This window comes from Lepus europaeus, chromosome 11 (genome assembly GCF_033115175.1).
Source record: "Lepus europaeus isolate LE1 chromosome 11, mLepTim1.pri, whole genome shotgun sequence".
Taxonomy (NCBI): domain Eukaryota; kingdom Metazoa; phylum Chordata; class Mammalia; order Lagomorpha; family Leporidae; genus Lepus; species Lepus europaeus.
In genome coordinates, this window is record NC_084837.1 from 16979236 (window position 1) to 16999215 (window position 19980).

General features: G+C 43.1%; 1 protein-coding gene across 1 annotated transcript in view; it reads right to left on the reverse strand.

The window, feature by feature from the left end:
- Nucleotides 1-19980, reverse strand: part of HERC2 (HECT and RLD domain containing E3 ubiquitin protein ligase 2) — a 230098-nt gene that overhangs the window by 31892 nt on the left and 178226 nt on the right. The window contains 11 exon segments of the mRNA XM_062205025.1: nucleotides 160-315; nucleotides 772-897; nucleotides 1493-1611; nucleotides 1695-1853; nucleotides 2742-2873; nucleotides 4270-4377; nucleotides 8316-8469; nucleotides 12184-12375; nucleotides 16432-16572; nucleotides 17550-17736; nucleotides 18782-18953. Coding sequence (XP_062061009.1) covers nucleotides 160-315; nucleotides 772-897; nucleotides 1493-1611; nucleotides 1695-1853; nucleotides 2742-2873; nucleotides 4270-4377; nucleotides 8316-8469; nucleotides 12184-12375; nucleotides 16432-16572; nucleotides 17550-17736; nucleotides 18782-18953 — 1646 coding nt within the window.

A 19980-nucleotide genomic window follows, 5' to 3' on the forward strand; every position in this document is an offset into this window, starting at 1 on the left:
CACTGGAATTCAGTGTGCCTGCATTCATTTTCACCTGTGTAGGTTTTCCTTTCTAATATTTCTTGACAAGTTCTTGTGTCTCATAATACTGGTGTCATCTTTCTAAACTTTAAAAATGCTTTTGCATTACAATAATGATACCTAAGTAATATGCAATACCTCATCAAGAAACAGACGGGGCAATGGTGTTCTCTTGTCCAGGGCCACAGCAACACGAGAGGCCATGCAGTACCGTCGAAACCAAGCCCACTTGTGTGTCTCAGCACAGCAAGGGAGAGTATCTAGTTCCAGGTCACAGGCAAGAGCTACTAGTACCTGCAGCCACCAAGAGTTAAAAACACAAGAACACACAGAAATGCAGTTAACATTACACTTTGACAACACTATGGCTAGTGATCAGCAGACTGTCACAGGCCACCATCCCAAGGTTCCCATTCAAGATCTCCTTACTTCCATCAGCAGGGATGTGGTTATTTCTAATAGTTCCTACAGATGCACCTCCTACACAGGATCTCAGATCCAACAACTGCTATAACATTTGTTGCCTATATCAACTAATAAGATCTGTGTATTTCAAAGTGAGCTGGCTCTTAGACATGGGAGCTTAGCCCACACATTCATTTCTTCAGATTTTCACAGATTTTTCAATTTCAGCAATGCCTAGAACTGCCCTCAAAGAGGCCCAAAACACATCACATTGTATGTGACACATCCTGGTGACTCTCCCAGCCAAACAGTTGTAGTGTCAGTTAAAAATATATCAAATATTACCTTAAAGAACGGGCTGTGGAGCAGCTGTTTGCCCCCTCTCACAATAGGGTCTTCATACTCAAACTGCCTTTGCAAAGCTTCTGGAAGGCCTTTCACCAAAGCAGCAAGAGCACTGCCTGAAAAACTCTTAACAACAAAGAATATTCTGTTACAGGAATCCAAAATGCAAAGGGCTCCACAGCTTGTTTCATTTCTGTGAGTCAAATGTTTTATTACATAGTTACTATTTCCCTTTAAAAAGTGCTTACTGACATTCTCAAGTAGGGAAAAAGGCTTAAAGGACATGAACACTGAAACAGAAAATAGACAGTCTGAACACTCATCTCAGAATGCTCGGCCTACAGCTCAGCACAGCTACTCCGGCGGAACCCATCCCTCTCGCGCCCACAGATCCTCCCTGATCTCGTGAGGTGAGGGTCCACAAGAACTACCTCATCAGCAAACAAAGGGCTTTCGGAATCATTGTAAAGTTCAACAAGCACAATCCCATACTCACAGCCATCAACACAGACTTTTTTTTTTTTTAAGAAAAATTCAAAATCCAGTTTGAACTCAAGTATACGTAGCAATATAAGGCAAAAATCAAGATGTGACAAAGGCCTCCTTATGCACTGGTTAAATTCCACAATGCTTCTCAATGATTTAGAGGTTTAAAGGATTACAGTAGTATTTTATCCCCAAAAGGCCACAGGTCTAAAAATGGTACCATAATGTTACGTACCAAAGCTCTTGTTTCCCCGTCATTTTCTCCTAGCAGTCTATTTATGTTAATCGACTGCCCAAATTCAGTTGTAAGCAGCTTCCTCAATCTTTGAAGGGCCCACATTCTGTGACTGGCAGCTGAAACAGACAGACAGAAAATATGAGAAGCTTGACCCATTTTCCAACTATTAAGACAGGTGTGATTATAATGGCATCATTACCTAAGGCACTCAACTGTGCACACGCCGCCAGAGAGGCTGCGAGGCGCGGGACGATGCTTCTGTTGGAGGTGAGATTGAGTCGGAAGTCCAACAGACACGTCACCAAGTCCATGGATGGGCAGGAGAGGACGCAGCGATCGGAAAGAAGGTCCTTAGGGCCTGCGAATGAACACACGGTGCATGTGCCTGTGTCTGAAGGGAGCTGCCGTTATCAGTTGCGGAGGGGAGGGCAGTTGCTGGAGTGAGTTTTGTGGGTTCTTTTCCTCAGGTCAGTAGAGATAAAAAACAGAAAACAATTTGCAAAAAAGCAGAAACTTTTATTTGATTGGCAAGTGAAAGAAAAGTGTCTATAGTCCAAGAGGAGACCAGAGAGGACACTGGCTTTCAGGAAGTGCCCAAAGTTTTAAGGCATTACTATCTTTTCATTAGGTTATTTTATGGAGGTGCCATACTGTATGTTCATTGGATTTAGGCACACGGAGATAGCAGGGGTCACTTGGATACAGCCAGATTCTCGTTAGGGGCTTGGACCCCTCTTTTGCTAGCTCTGGGTAGAATACTGCAACTAACCTGAATTGGTGATTTAAACCCACAAGGTCACACATGCAGCATAAGAAGCCACAGTGAGGGAGATGCTGGCAGGTCTGGAAACAAGCTTTGCAGCTGCTTGTGAAGGACATTCTTCCTGTGTCTGAGGGGCCCACTGACTCCCAGCTCTACTGGACGGCCTCCGCTGCCCCACAACAAGACACAAATGCAACTATCAAGGGTGGCCCCAGCCACCTGTAACTCAGCAGTCCAGGGTGTGCCTGTGGTGTAACGCTAAGTCACAGGAGCCATGCTCTTAACATTAACATTTCCACTGTAAAGCTGAAGCCTTAGGAACTGTGACCAGCAACACACTCATCTTCCACATCAGGAGAAGATGGAGTGCTAGCACTCTGACAGCCACACAGCCTCAGTGGGGCCTGTGGCAGCACTCACTCCCAACATAGGAGAGGGCAGACCATGAATTACTGTTAACAATCCTATCAGTGCCTCCATTACCTGCAGCTGGCATGATGGGGTAGACAGTGAAGCGCCAGCCCCACCCATTCACAGAACCATCACTGATGAATTTCCACTTTAACTCATCCCCCGGGATGCGGAGCTCACTGGACCAGTCAGACCACTCACGGCCTGGGAGAGAAAAGCACACCCTGGGGTTAGGTTTACTCCATCACTGATCAACACACACTTCTTTAGAGACAAAGCAAAATCATTCACACTGCATCAGAAGCCACTGAGCCCTTCCAACCCATGCATTCCCCAGTTCAAGTTCACAGAGACACAACACTCTTGGTGAACAGCATTTTAATACACACCCCATTCAGCAGACTCACTCAGCCCCTGTAGTAAGCACTAAGGACACTGCATCGGAGAGGCCACCACCTGACGGGGATACAATCACAGTCACAGCTAGGGTGTGTGACAGAGGTCTGCAAGGCTGGCCCATGGCATGGCTGCAGGGACGGGAGCCAAGCAACAGGAAGACACCTCGCTTTTCCCAAGATCTCAGTGTGCAGCTTAGCGTGGCCAAGAAAAGGACACCTTCCAGGAAGGAATGGAATCGCCTGACCAGAGCCAGGGGCCAGGGTGCTGTGGAGAGAAGCTGCAGTGTGTTACCTCATCTCCGAGGAGATGGAGATCCCTTCCACAACTAACAACACTACTAAAAGCCACATTGACAGACATCTGTCAAAGTGCCAGAAAAACCTATGCTCATCAGTGTGACCACAACACTTCACCCAAAGCTCTAGATCAGGGATTTAAATAAGCACACAGTGTAAGATTTACTGGGACACAGACACGCCCACTCACTGACACATGGTATGTGAGCAGTTATGACGGAGACAAGATGTGGCCCACCAAGCCTGAAATGTTCACCACAGGGCCCTTTACAGGAAGAGTTTGCTGTCCCTTGCTTGAGATAAAGAAGAAAGAGCTATGAAAATACACAAACCTCCCCATGCAACTGAAAATTCTAAAACCCCAGTAAAACAGCGCTTAACAAACTCCTAGGATGCAGTAATATACACCTGCTTGACCTCATGAGTACATCAGCACAGCAAAGCCAGGTCCAGACACAATGGCTCCTAGCTCCTTAGTGTTTTATCCACTATACATTCAGAACATTTGTTCCATGTAGCCAAGTCCCCATAGCTGACAGTAAAAAGCAAATTGTTTGAAAATGCTCTGTCCTATGCCAACCTTTACCTCCACATGCCTGGCACTTTGACCCATCTTTGCACCTTGTCTACCTGGGTGAAGCTGGGTGTGTCCTGACAAGGATCCACACTTGCTCATCATTCAGTACCCCTGCCCATCAAGTGGTATGATGAATACACCATACAGATAATTACTCGTTTCAAGTGGGAAGTGACAAATAAACCCTACTGTACCTCACGGCTAAATGGCTTCTTGTCCCTTTCTTAAAGCTGCCATAAGAATGAGGCAGCAGCATCGGTCCCACCATGTACACAGTTCTGTTTACAGAGGCAAGCAGACCATGTCCTGCTTAGCCACCCTTCCTCACCTGACCGCACAGAGACGATCCTGTTGACGCCGTCCATGACTGTGAGAGGGTCATGGCGCCTCTCTGTGGAGCACTGCCGGTCAAACTCCACCCTGAGTCCTTCTGCCCCTTGAGGACAAGCAAGCACAACACAGAGTGAGAACTTCAAAACCACTTAAACTTACCGTCTACCAAGCAGAAACAGTGGGACTAAAGTAATGTTCAACAGCTAGTGAAGATCCAGCCTCAAAAACGAGAAAGACCACCCTATTTCCCCTCTCTACCTCCCCCATCAGATTGTGACCATTGCCTGAAAGATCAGAAAGCACTTCTGCTTGGCCAGATTGCCGTGTGCTCTCACTCTGGACAAACCTGCATGTTGCAAGCCCGATGCCCAGTCCAGACTTTATAGCCCATTAATGAACAGGAGGGCCTTGTGGAAACCCCCAATCTAGAGTCACGTCAGGTAGAGTTGTGAGTAACCCGGGGACCTGCACCTCGGCCACTGGCATCTGGAGTGGAGAGTCTTAGGGGACTGAGTCCTGAACAAGTGTGGCCTGCACTAGCTCCAGGTAGGCAGGATCAGAACTAAATTCTAAGACATCCAGTTGGTGTCCACAGAGAATAGAATTGCTTGGTATGAAAAATCCAGATTTGGTGTCAGATGTGCTGTGAGTAAAGGAGTAAGAGTCCTCCTTTAAGTTGAAACATTTTCAAGGACGAGCAGAGGACAACACTGGGGTCCAGGAGTGAGGCACAGGAGGAAGGGAGGGAAGAATGAGGTCACACCCAGGGCTGTGCTGGTGGGTTTCACACAGAGGACCAACAGGCTCTAACTGGTTTGAAGAGAATGTCTCTGGACTTTGTGTAGGAAGCTGATCCTGTGAGGACCCGAGAGGTGGGAAGGGAAGCAGGAAGACTCAGGCAGTGAGAAAGGACGTTAGTGTAGAAAACCAGGCGAGGCACAGTGGTGGGCCATCTGGATTGTCTGGAATGCGTGAGAAACGGCTGAAAGTGCAATATACTTCAATAAAACACAGAAGACAGGATTTGCTAGTGGACTGAATATAAAATGAGAAATAGAAAAGAGGTGGTTATAGATTTTTGTCTCTGGCAATTGTTGAACAGAAATACCTTTTGGTTTTTCCATTTCCATCCTGAAAGAGTTATAGCTGAAAGGTAAAACAAAAAACAAAAAAAAAAAAAAGAAAAGAAAAGAAAAGAAAGAAACAACAACAAAAAAACCTTTTTGAACTCCACATCTTTCTAAAAATTTAAGAAAACTAATTTCACTGAAAATGAACAAAATAGGGGCTGGTGTTGTGGTGGGTTAATGCCACTGCCTGCAACGCCAGCATCCCATATGGGTGCCAGTTCACGTCCTGGCTGCTTTACTTCCAACGCAGATTCCTAATGGCCTGGGAAAGCAGTGGAAGATGGCCCAAGCGCTTGGGACCCTGTTCACCACATGGGAGATTGGATGAAGCTCCTGGCTCCTGGTTTACCGAAACCAGCCCTGGCTGTTGTAGCCATCTGGGAAGGGAACCAGAGAATGGAAGATGTCTCCTCTCCTCTCTTCTCCTCTTCTTTACCCTCCCCTCCCCTCTCTTCTCTTCTCTCCACCCTTTTCTCTCTCCCTCACCTCTCCCTCTGTAAATTTTTCAAATAAATAAACCTTTTGTTAAAAAAAAAAAATGAACTAAATAGAGGCACAAAGGCCAAATCTAATGCAAAGTTCTTGTCAGAAAAGAGAATAAAGAACAGTTACAGCCCTACTGACAACAAAAGCAGGCCAGAAATGTCCACAAAATCCAGAAAACTCTCCTTTATCCTTTCAAAACAAGTGAGAAACACAATAAGGAAATGATATAAGGTACAAAAGAACAACATAAATTCAAGAACAGGAAAACCAAAAAACTAAATGTTAAAACTAAGGGAAGAACTGCAATTTAAAAAAAGAATTACAAAATAAAGATTAAACTAGAAGAGGCATAAGATCAAATAAACATAATACCAAAAGAAAGAAAAAATCTTTTAAAATAAAGAATAAAAAAGCATTTCTTTGAGAAGTAGCCAACATTACATCTGTAAGACATCCAACACATAAAAAATTAACCAGTGTTCCTAGAAAGGAGAACTAAACAAGGCTGCAGAATGAACACCACACCCTTTATCTGAGAATAACCTAGAATGGTCAACATTAGCACAGTTTAGTAAAACAACAGAAAAATCACATGATTCAAAAGGAGGGAAAATGCATTATCACTGTCACAGTGTACAAAGAACAAACGATCTAAGGATTTAATATTGATGTTGAGGACTGTAGAGGAATTTACTAGAATGCCCTAAAACATCACAATGACTAAACAGACAAAAGGACAAACAGAAAGTATTAAAATGTATTAAAACCAGACCAAAGTTTGAAAGGAAAAAGATATAAGACATAATAACATTATGCTCTGGTAGATACAGTATTATTTTAAGAATTTGGAAGAATAAAGAGAGCATATGACAAAATTTTTTCAATGATTTTCAGTAACTGTAGCGACAATGACAGTATTAGAATTATATCCTGAGTCTGCTGTGTATGTAATGTGAGATAAAGCAAATGAAAAATTATAGATACTCTATTAGCCTCTGTCCTGTAACTTGAATTTGGTATGGAAGAAAACAGACACTGACATAATAGAAGAAGATTAAGCAGAAACTTTGTACTTTTGAATTTGACTCAAGAATGAGCATGAACTCAAAATAAGTTAGCCCAATCCATCATATTCCTGCCCAGTGAAAAGATCTAGAAGCAATGATAGCCCAGTAGCAGTGAGTATCCATCCCAGCATCCAGGTTGAGAGAGAGAGAGAGAACATGCTCTTATCCATTGGTTCACTCCCCAAAAGCCTGAAATGGCTGGGGATGGTCCAGGCCAGAGCTAGGAGCCTGGAACCTAACCAAATATCCCATTTGGGTGGCAGGGGCTCAAGTACTTCATGCTTCCCAGGTCTACATTAGCAGGAAACTGGAATGCAAAATGGAGTCAGGACTCAAATCCAGGCACTCTAACATAGTTGGAGACATAATACTCTAACCAGTGTCTCAACTGCTAAGCCAAATGTCCACCCCAAGTTGTGATCTTGAAATACCATCTTCACTGAAAGAAACCACAACAGATCCCAGGTGGAGAAGGGACCCTACAGGATGAGCTTAGAATACCTTGCCACACCATACTACGGGAAAGCTTATCAACGGATCACCAGAATCATTTCAGAGGCCAACTGAAGCAGCTACCACTCTTAGGAGCTTCAATGAGGAAAATAATCACAGTGGATTAAAACCTCTCATGTAAGTTTCAGCCCATGAGTTCATAAGAACACAAAATATAAAAACACTAACTAAGCACCCTCAAGGATGATAGGGAACTAATTCTTTCTCTTGAAAAAACTGGCAAATAGAAAGAAAGAATCAAGCTTTTATACTGCTTTTTTTATGCAAACAGTACCCCTAGGTAACCAATGAAAGGAAAAGCGGAAATGTCTATTTATAAAAGTGTTCCAGTTAATAAATACCAAATAAATGATTCAATTAGAATAACATTTTGTAGTCCTCACGGGATCTCTTAGGTATTAGCTGATGCTGGGTCACAGGAACTAGGCACTTCCTGAGGCTGCGTCACAGCCACCAAAGGGCTGAATTAACTGGGCCTCTGAATCAGGTGGAATTTGCAGAAAGACATGACTCAGACACAGGCTGTACTACAGCAGCAGTGACCCTGCCCTGAGGAGGTCCAGGCCCCTGGGAAGGTCATGAGTTAAAGGCCTGAGTGCCTCAACAGGTGAACGGTCAAAAGGAAAGGGAGAAAGAAGGAAAGGGGGATGGAGAAAGAGAAGGGGAAAGCTAACTGTTCTGTAAAGTTAACTTTCTCAGAAAATGGAGTAAAGGAATTCTAAAGCAATTCTGTAGCTTCTTCTCTATAGAACAGAGATGGTTGCTTCTATTGAAGTAATTACAGAATCAAGTCACTGTAAAGGCAAAGATCCATGCAGCCCCTCCCCAGGGGATGGACTGAGTACCTGGAATTTTCACTGTGCCACTCGTAGAAGTGTCATCAGTATAGGGATGGCTACTCTCCACCACCACAGGCTGAGAGGAAAGACGTCCACTTTGCGAGTCCGTGGCGACATCCTCCAACTCGGTGACACAGAGTTCCAACAACATATCTGCCACCTGGGGAGGAAACAGGGACACAAATGAGATGGTCAAGTGGTTCCATACCTGGCTGTCTGGACACTACCACTGCTCATCCTGCTCTGGGTCCTTTGAAGGGACAAGGTGGTGGAGTAGAGGACCCAAAGTTTGAGAAATGTAGTTCAAATCATGGCTCAGTATACTCACCTATAAACCAAGACAGCACAGAGCTTGCAAAAAGGTCTTGAGGCTTAGAGATGACCTACACGAAAGTAGCCAGAAGGCACCTCACAAGCAAAATAGTCAATACATGGCAACTGGCCACACTAAACACCTGTGAGGACCCACAGACACCAAGGCAGGACCACTTCCTGAGAAGGAAAGGCTGCCTCAGGAAGAAAAATATCAAAGGAAGGAGACAAACATTCAGAAAGATGATCAGGTCCTAGAGAGCCACAGCACTCAAGTAGGAGGGCCCAAGAATCAGCAACAATCACGCCACCCAGGTCCAACAGCGGCACAGACAAAGTATCTGCAATGAGGGGGACTACAAACATAAACACACTTGGGGATTTCCTGATCAAGACACAATAATCCAAAATGTTCTTATTTTAAAAATGTAGTAGCCATCTATGTGGTTAATGCTGATGATTATAAACTTGGATCTTTTCAAAACCAAATGAGAATGCATTATGATAGCAATAATATATTCACCTCAAAACTTTAATTCAAAAACAAATAATAAAATTATTTGTATGCTACAAATGCATATTCATGGAAGTATAGAACAGCATTTGTAGCATACAAATAATTTTATTATTTGTTTTTGAATACAATTATAATTGTATGTCAAACAGTTTAGCTCAGAAAAATTATATTTAATAAAAAGCTAATATCATTGCTCTATGGGCATGATTATTATAAATTTGTGTGTGTTTAAGAGTTCCAAATGGTAGGGCAGGGCAGGATATGAGGACACCCATCTTGCCAAACTGGCAAGCATGGCTCAGAGTCAACCTTATCCTTATTTCTGTCTCTGCTGGAGCCTGAACAGACGCCAGCAACACGAAATGCCTATGGGCAGAGTCCACAAGGGTGCTCTGGCCTCCCAAATGTTCCTCTGCAAAACCCGTTACTCACCACCAAAGAGGGCATGGAGCTTCTCAGGAGGGTAAGAGTGGTCAGATATGGCTCTGACATTAGGGCCCTGGGGCTTCCAAACCCAACCCTCCTCTACCAGCAAACTGAATCTCCTTGAGCCAGTAACAATGTCTCAGTTACCCCAACTGTCATAGGAAGGCAACCTCTTCCCTCTGACTTGAGGAATGCACCAGAAGTTGGCTGGCCTGGATGTGGATGGCAAATGTTAGGAGTTACCTTGAATCAAAGTTCTCTGGGGCTGGCATTGTGGCACAGTGGATTAAGCCATTGCCTTCAATGCCAACATCCCATATGGGAGCCAGTTTAAATCCCAGCTGCTCCACCCCTGGCCCAGCACCTTGCTAATGTACCTGGGGAAGCAGCAGAAGATGGCTCAAGTGGTTAGGCCCCTGCCACTCATGTGGCAGACCCAGATGAATTCCAGATTCCTGGCTTCAGCCTGGCCCAGCCCCAACAGTTGTGGCCATCTGGGGAATAAACCAATGGATATAACATCTCTCTCTCTCTCTCTCTCTCTCTCTCTCTCTCTAATAAATAATTTTTTCTAAAAAAAAAGTTCTCATCACATCCTTTTCTCTCATAAATGCAATAAGCATGGAAGAAAATTTTTTTTCCTTGTGTCAAATCACTTTGATTTAATCTCTTAGTTACAAGTAACTTGTCTTAAAAAACTAGAGAAGGGGCCGGCGCCACGGCTCACTTAACTAATCCTCCACCTGCGGCGCCGGCACCACAGGTTCTAGTCCCGGTTGGGGCGCCGGTTCTGTCCCAGTTGCTCCTCTTCCAGTTCAGCTCTCTGCTGTGGCCCGGGAAGGCAGTGGAGGATGGCCAAAGTGCTTGGGCCCTGCACCCACATGGGAGACCAGGAGGAAGAGCCTGGCTCCTGGCTTCGGATCAGCACTGCACTGGCAGCAGCGGCCATTTAAGGGGTGAACCAACGGAAGGAAGACCTTTCTCTCTGTCTCTCTCTCTCACTGTCTAACTCTGCCTGTCAAAACAAAAACAAAACAAAAAAAAAAACCAACAACACCTAGAGAAGGAAACCTGAAACTTTTTAGTTTTTCCTAAATAACAGATTGAGAAATATCAAGCTCCTAAAATAGCCATTACTGTGTTTTCATGACCACTCAGCCATAATAAAGTACTTTATAATTTTGATGGCTGGCATAAACACAGAACAAGTTATCTGTGACCAGCATCACTGGATCAAGCTCCCTGGCATGGCCAGTCTCGAAAAGGCAGAGCAGAGCTGATGATAAACGAGCATCCTCCAGGAAGCCCCAGGACCTCAGGACTGACCTCCCTGTGTCTATCACACAGCTTGGACTCTAGATCTACAGCCCAGACCATCTGATTAGCTGCTAGCTACATGTGCCTGCGTGAATTTAAATTAATCCAAGTAAATACAAACTTCAGTTTTGTATCAGGTGCACTAGCCATATTTCAAGTTCTTAAGAGCCATGTGTGGCTGGTGACTACAGCCCTGGATGGATCAAGTACGGAACATGTCCACATGACAGAAAGTCCTATAGGAAAGAGTGTTACCAAATACTGAAACATATTTAAAATATCATGGTACTGCTGCATAGTTATATCAATGGAACAGAAAAGAGTCTGTAAATAGCCCACAATACATATAAGAATTTAGAATACAATAAAAGTGATTTTCAAATCATTAGGGAAAAGATGGATTATTCAATAAATTTTGTTAAGACAAATGGTTTGCCATCTAGGAAAAATAAAGTTGGATTCCTACTTTATTTCCTACATAAAGATAACCCAAATGGCTCAAAAATGTAAACAAAGTAAAGTAAAATCATAAAGAGGATTAGAAGAAAGCTTGGAAGAATTTCTTTAAAAGAATATCATGAAAATAAACACTTCTTTGCAGCATAAAAAACCCAGAAGGTGCAAATGAAAAAAAAAAAAAAAAAAAAGGCAGATCTTACTGCAGAACAAATTTCTACAAAGCCAAAAACAACAAAGTAATATCAAAGGCAAATGGAGAAATGGAGGTGGCAGGGGGACTACAAAATGTTAGTTAGCAATGGAATTAAACAACTCTAACAATCAATTAAAAATAGAAGAACCCCAAAACCAGTTCTAAAAAGGAGAAAGGATGCTGCTGTGGAAAATAATTCACTGATTTTTGTATGGATATTTACTTATTTACTTGAGAGAAAAAGGCCTTGGGTTGAGGGGTGGGAGAGTAGTGGGAGTGAGACTCCATCCACTGGTTCACTCTCAGTGTACCTGGACCAGTACAGGCAGAAGCCAAGAGCCCAGAACTCCATCCAGGTCTCCCACACGGGAGGCAGGGGCTGGATTTCCTGGGCCATCTCCCACTACTTTTGCAGAAAGCAAAGCAGTTCGGACTCTGACACAGGATGTTGGTGTCACAAATGGTGGCCTAACCCACCACCAGTCCCCAGTGTTTTGTTTGAAAACAGTGCTTCTAAATAGCTCTAGGCTAGGAGCAAATGCAGCAGAAGGGAAGGTGTGACCATCAGCAGTGTCTCCCTTCAGGCAGAGGTTAGCTCAGCATGGAAAAGGAAGATGGGGTATGCAGCCCTTAGCCCCCGACCAACTCACCTGTGGGTAGGCAGTGCCCATGCCAGACAGCACTGCCGAGAGCACGTCCCTGCCCCTATCCCCTGCCCGGCTGCACACTGACAGTTTAAGCAGGTCTACCACCACACGGGTATCATCTGCAATCAGCAGACTGGTGAACTCGTCCAAGGACTGAGGCTCCGGGCCTGATGCTTTGTTTTGGCTTTCAACATCCTACATTAAATGATATAAGAGATAAAGGGTTATCAGTTTACCCACAACTCAAAGAACATGTCACCACAATGAGTAAAGACTCTGGGGTATTTAAGGCCATGAAAAACCAGATTAATGAAGAAATGGGAGTCCCCTAAAATCTCAACCAAACACTGTACTATGTTTTCAAGGCCAATCAGTTGTTTTACAAATTACCAATAGCATCAGTCAAAAAGGAATGCTTTAAACTACATAGAAATGACAATTCACTATTATGACCACATTTGTATCATAGGTAGACATTATAGCGGAAGACCTAAAAGTCAAGTCATACCATACAAAATCTACCCCTTATCCATAACATATATCCGGGCTTTTTCTATCAAATTTGTATACTGTCACTTTGCATATTTTGTCTAGATCTTCTCCATAATTCTTTCCTAGAATTTCATTTAAAGAAACTCATTGACATGTAACACATTATTCATAATCTCTTGCTCCTTGGGTTCTTCATAAAAAAAAAAAAAAACCTATGAAATAAAAGTCTTATTACTATTACTCTCTTAGTTCCCGTATCCACCATGTGAGCTAGGATATATGTATCTTTGATCATTAAGCTTTCTCCTTTTTCAGTAGAGGAAATGGCTGTCAGCCATCCCCCTAGCATCACTGCCCTAAAGCCCCCACCCCTTGAGGGTATCCTATCCAAGACAGATGCCCCACTAGGTTTGTCTAACATACAGGAGCCCCTAGGAGATTGGCACTGGGGCTCAGTTCATGGCAAAGGAACAAGACAGCCATCAGAGCTGAGGAATCCCAGTTTCTGACCTTCAAGTAGGGATCACTGTGACCCTGTGTGAAACAGGGATGTGTCCAAGATCCCCAGGCAGAGTCTGGCTCACGCAAGGGTGAACAAGGGCCAGAGAAGCGCTTCCTCTTTCCTTTCTAGACTTCAGAACTTTAGCAAATGCAGTGAGACACTTTCCAGAAATAGCAAAAGGTTTGGGGAAGCACAGTTCACCCAGGAACCTTAAGGAGAATGTGACTCCTGCACACTAGACCTCTCTGAGATAGGAAAAGGTTCTCCTGTGCTCCTGTCTGCAGGGAGGCCCCAGATGTCGCTAAGTGTAAGTCACCAGGACCGACATTCCAGAGGACGACACACTCAGGACAGCAAAAGCATTCAGTTAAATATATTACTTACATTTAATACTCTGATATTGAAACTGAAAAAACCTAACTTGTTTTTGGTGAGGGTGTTAAACATACATACACACAGACGCACACGCACACACACACGCACACACACACAACATGTCTAGGAGAATTGCTAAAAATCACTAGCAGTCTTTTTTTTTCTTTTTTCTTTTTATTTTATTTATTTATTTATTTATTTATTTTTTTTTTGACAGGCAGAGTGGACAGTGAGAGAGAGACAGAGAGAAAGGTCTTCCTTTTTGCCGTTGGTTCACCCTCCAATGGCTGCTGCCTGCGGCCGGCGCACCACGCTGATCCCAAGGCAGGAGCCAGGTGCTTCTCCTGGTCTCCCATGGAGTGCAGGGCCCAAGCACTTGGGCCATCCTCCACTGCACTCCCTGGCCACAGCAGAGAGCTGGCCTGGAAGAGGGGCAACCGGGACAGGATTGGTGCCCCGACCGGGACTAGAACCCAGTGTGCCGGCGCCGCAAGGCAGAGGATTAGCCTAGTGAGCCGCGGCGCCGGCCTTTTTTTTTTCATTTTTGACAGGCAGAGTGGACAGTGAAAGAGAGAGAGAGAGAGAGAGAGAAAGGTCTTCCTTTTTGCCGTTGGTTCACCCTCCAATGGCCGCCGCCTGCAGCCGGCGCACCACGCTGATCCCAAGGCAGGAGCCAGGTGCTTCTCCTGGTCTCCCATGGGGTGCAGGGCCTAAGCACTTGGGCCATCCTCCACTGCACTCCCGGGACACAGCAGAGAGCTGGCCTGGAGGAGGGGCAACCAGGACAGAATCTGGTGCCCCGACCGGGACTAGAACCCGGTGTGCCGGTGCTGCAAGGCGGAGGATTAGCCTGTTGAGCCACGGCGCCAGCAGCAGTCTATCTTTAAAGAAGAAAATTACTTTGCCATAATTTAAAAGTCAAACCAAAATTGAAATGGCAGAATTCAGGTGTATAACTTGGATGATGCCTGTTGTATGAATAAATTGCTAGAAAAGAAATCATACTATCCTTCTTCTACCTAAAAGCAAAAATCTTGCCACCTTTAGAATAATTTCTGCATTAAACCCTCATTTCAGGAGAGTAACAAAAATCAGAACTTGATTCTAGACTCCTGTTTATAAACAGCAATCTTCTTATCACCCCAATTGGTTACAAATAATTTCCATAGGACATAATTTCTGTCTGAGTAACAGTACAATAAAACAGACTCCAAATGCAGTTTTGCAAGTCTGTCCTCAACAGGATAGGCTGTCAAAGGAGAGTGTGAGGGAGGGGGAGGCCTGGTGTGAAGTGTGCTTCAGAAGGCTGGGAAGGGTGGCCACACCTGGGATGCCGAGTGTGGCAGGGCCAATCCAATGAGAAGCCAGCCTAAAGGGGCTGGGAGGGCCACAGGTAAAGCAGGATGAAGAAAACATCCTCAGGAAAGATAGACTTTGAGTGCAGAGGTTGTGTAGAGGAAAAAGAGCACTCACAATGGGTGAGTGGCAGCCAAACTGGGAGGTTCATCATTCATGGACTGACAGTAAGTAAACAGCCTGTCAGTGACAGGACCCTGATTTCTTATTTTCAGAGAAGAGAATTAAAAATATGGAAATAGTAGAAACTAGAATGAATCTTAGTTGGGTTAGAATCAACTGTATTGGTATGAAGAATGGTTTTCAATATATGTAGATATAAACCACATAAATCTGAGGCACATACCAACAGCATATATACACACAGTCATTCACTCCCTAGCTTTGTCATCTCGATAGCAAAGACAACATGAAGGGCGATATCTTGGCTTCTAAATACTGTTCTCCACTAAAAGAACCAGGAATTCTTGGACAAACGGTTGATTCTTCTGCTGGAGCATAAAACATTCTGCTGAGCCTAGAATTTTGTGTTATTTCATAAAGAAAGGAAATGCTCAAAGAATGATGGAAGCATGTCAGTATCTGGATACTTAAAGAAGAACTAACACCAACCCTTTACAAATATTTCTAAAGAAAAGAGAAAGGAATGCTCCCCAACTCAGTCTATGAAGTCCAAACAAAAACATCACAAGAAAAACTAGAACTGTCTCCCTTATGAACTAAAGATGCAAAAATTCCCAACAAAATAGTAACAAATCAAACCCAGCAACATAGAAAAGGATTATGCACCAAAAATATGGAAAAGTAGAAGGTAAGAACAACTTTTGTGGTGTTGGACTGATGAGAAGAAAAGACTACAGGAGAATGACAATGATTATACTCTAAAAGAAATGATAAGGTTTGAAAAATGAATACCACAGTAACAATGGATTCATCTAGAAGTATCAGTGGTAGGTAAAAGTATAATGAGATACAGGGTATTTACACAGCCCCAAAGTATGTTCCCAAGAGTGTTAATGAGCATTAACACACTAACTATCTTCTACTGGAGAAAACTGGTAGGCACCCTTAACTCAACAACAAGAGTTACATCACCAGTAAGGCCATTAACAATACTTCTTGTGGTAGTCTGTCAAAGTTAAAGACTGAAGAATTGTTCCATACTGAAGAATAAAGAGACAACACACAATCCTAGGTCCAGTGCTAGACCTATAACATACCATTGGCATAATAATGGACAAAATTTAAATAGGTCAATGGATTAGAAGGAAATAAATCTTAGATCAGTGTTGACATCTGATGTACAAGAAATACACACTGAAGCATTATGGAGTGACAGGGCGTGTGTCCTCTCGCCGCTTATCTAAATAGTTCAAAAATGCTAACCGGATAATCTAGGTGAATGGTATATGGAGTATACTATATTCTATTCCTAAATACTACTTCTACAACTTTCATGTATATTTAAGATTATTTATAAAACGTTATTTAAAAAAAAAAAAAAGCTAAAAAGAATGCTTCCTGACCTCTTTGGTTTTGGTCATTGTTTCTGCAATGATGCTGGCAGCTCCTGGGTCGTCCGTCACGGGGATAAATGGCCGAGAGGAGGCTGTGGGAGCTGATGGGGTCACTGCAGAAGGAGTCATCGCATCCTCAGAAGAGACGACCTAATTGGAGGCACAGGGGGAAGATTTTAAGTGGGAAAACTCAGCAATGAGGCATGCTTCCTACCCACGTTCCAAATGTCTTATCTGAGGCCAACGGGGGCTGTTTACAATGTTATGCATTTTTTTTAACTTTTATTTAATAAATATAAATTTCCAAAGTACAGCTTATGGATTACAATGGCTTTCCCCCCCCATAGCTTCCCTCCCACCCGCAACCCTACCATCTTTCACTCCCTCTCCCATTCCATTCACAACAAGATTCATTTTCAATTATCTTTATATACAGAAGATCAATTTAGTACATATTAAGTAAAGATTTCAACAGTTTGCACCCACACAGAAACACAAAGTGTAAAATACTGTTTGAGTACTAGTTATAGCATTAAATCACAATGTACAGCACATTAAGGACAGAGATCCTACATGAGGAGTAAGTGCACAGTGACTCCTGTTGTTGACTTAACAAATTGACACTCTTGTTTATGGCATCAGTAATCTCCCTAGGCTCTTGTCATAAGATGCGAAGGCTATGGAATATGGATTTTTCAGAGGCAACACCGTGCTTACACCAGGTATCAGCTACCAGCCTGCAACGTCAGGTGCATGCACATTTCCAGGAAAAGCTCTCACTATTCAGCGGATCACAAGAACCACACCAAACGACCTCACATCTCTTCTACTTGGGTCTTTCCCCCAAGTAAGTTTCGAAGACATTTTACTTTCAGAGCATTACAGTTTCAGAATTGCAGATAAAGGGTTGTGAACTTGTATTTAATGGTTTTTGAAAGAATAAATCTATTTCAATTTAAACATTTTTTAAAAAATAAGCTCCTTTAAATAGAATATTTTTCTAATTCAAGCCAAAAATCAAAGTAGTAAACACAAAAACAGCCTCGAGTAAGTAACAGAGTAACTGAAACTTTCCTAGGTACTACTTTACCTTTCTAACCTAACATTGCTTTACAAGTTCCTTTTACCTCTCTTTTTTCTTGCCATGGGTTTGGACTCAGTCTGTCTTCCATATCAATAGCCAGCAAGCATTCCTCTCCATTCACGGGACTGGTCATGGCAGGCGTATCTGAGGTGGGTGCTGAGGAGGAGAATGAGGGGCACTCCACGGGTGCAATCATGCCAGCTGGCATCAGGGCCCCAACCACCGCATCTCTGTGAGAACAGAAAGCCAGCTTCGTGAGCTGCCACGGCATGACAAGAGGCAGCAAGGACAGACGAGGGCTCACTGAAGCCTTTCCTAATTCTTGTAGGACAGATGGGAAAGAGTTTTGAAAAACCACTGAACATCATGAGTGTTACCAGGGATCCGCCTGCTCAGTGCGCGCAGGTCTTCTGTACAGTAATGTGCTATATCACAATGCTTTTGCAATGGTGGATCACACATCTGACAGTGGTTGTGTAAGATTACATGGCCTAGTGCCAAGGGAGCTATCCTAGTGTCTGTAAGTAAGTACATTCTATGATGTTTGCACAACAACAAGAGCAACTAACAACTCATTTCTCAGAACGTGTCCTCATCATTACCTGACACATGACTATATCTGAGTAACTACAGTAGTAACAAGTGAAAAACGGCCACATGTGAAAACCAGACCAAAACAAGTCTCTAGCTCTCCCTGAGAAAACCTCTGGGATGGTAATTACAGCCTAAGGGACAGAAACTTGAACAACTCTGTGTTCACTGAAAGCCTGTCGCATCTTGGCTGCAAGGACTAAATGTCCTCTCAATGAATGATCCAAGTTTTCTTCTGAAACTACGATCCTAGGTAAGTATTTTCAACAGGTCCACCCCTAAGACAATAAACAGGCAGCTCATTTAGGCTATGGGAAAACAACAGTAAAATACTGCAAACAACAGCACTACCCAAACTGCCTTACCAAGTACGTGAAGGAAACAAGCATCCTGAAAATCACTGTAAATTTGTGTCAACTAATTCTGCCTCTCTTCCCCAAATATTAATGCTTGGAGTTTACTGACCAAAAATAATAATGTTCTTTCACTTAATTTGCTGATTCATATTTCAATATTCATTAAAGTAAGCATAAAGATACCATCAAAGTATATGTGGCTTACAACTCACAGCAGCACTAAATGCAGCAACACAACCCTCATGGAGACATTTGGTCAATCAAAATAATTATAAAAATCCAAAGCTTATGTAACTGCATGATTTCACAAATCCGTGCACAAGCCTACCTGGCATACATGATTTGCAGTGCTGTAAGGATATGTGATAAGGCCTGCTGCTTGGCCAGATTTCCATCCAATGACAGAAGAATCTTGGCAAGGGAAGGGCGATTTGGCTTAGAATTATTCGCACCACTTATTTTATTACTGGCAGCAGAAGAATCGGCATCTGAAGGCACGCCTGAAAAAAGGAAAATAAAATCTGGGTTCTGTTTTTAAGATCACAATTTGCTCTATTCTATAGAGTTTGACCTTTTTGGTTAGTCTCAAATTACACTGCAATCTATTTCACAGAGTACACATTAGGTTCACTAACAGTCTTTCAGAGTGAAAAAGAAACATTTTAGCTTATCTATACTTCAACAGAGAAGCTATTTTAGCAAAGATTCACTAAAATTGCAGAAATACATGGACACTTAACTAAGTGCACTTACAACAGTTATACACACATAAATTACAAAAAGGCTACCTGAACATTTATTCACTCTTGCAGTACAAGACAAGAAAGAGCCCAACAGAATGAGAGAAAACACTGACCAATAAACAGTCTTATCAGAGAGCTCTCCCTGAGTGGAGAAGGTGAAGCTGCAGGTCAAGGAGGACAGCAGGACTGGAAGTCAGGACCAGAGAAAACTCAGAAGGCCAAAGGGACCTCAGAAATGTGCAGATGCCCTTCCTCAATCCAGCCAGGATTCCGCAGAAACTGATGGGTCCATATGAGAAAAGAGACTGCCTAAAGCCAAAGACAGGGCCACCTAACACATGCATCACAGCCATAGTCTCCATGTTCAGACAGATAACTAGAGACATGAAAGCTGTACAAATGCCAAACTCAAACTGCTAGAGAAGAAACTACAATGTCTGAGATCAAAAAGAACTTGGTGACATTAACGGTGCATTAAAAACTGAAGAAAGGACTAATGAAAGTAAGCAAGCTATGGTAATGAAACAATTCAAACTGAAACACAGAAAAGCCTGACTCAGGAGCAGAGCATCAGTTACCTACTGGACAATTTCAGACCTAATATACGTAAAATTGGAGTTCTTAAGAAAAAAATACTTAAAGAAATAATGACTAAAAGTTGTTCAAATTTGTTATAAATTACAAACCAAAAGATCTAAGAAGCACAACAAACACAGACAGGAACCACAAAGTCACCAAAGCACATCATAATCAACTGCTCAAAATCAGAGACAAAGAGAAAATC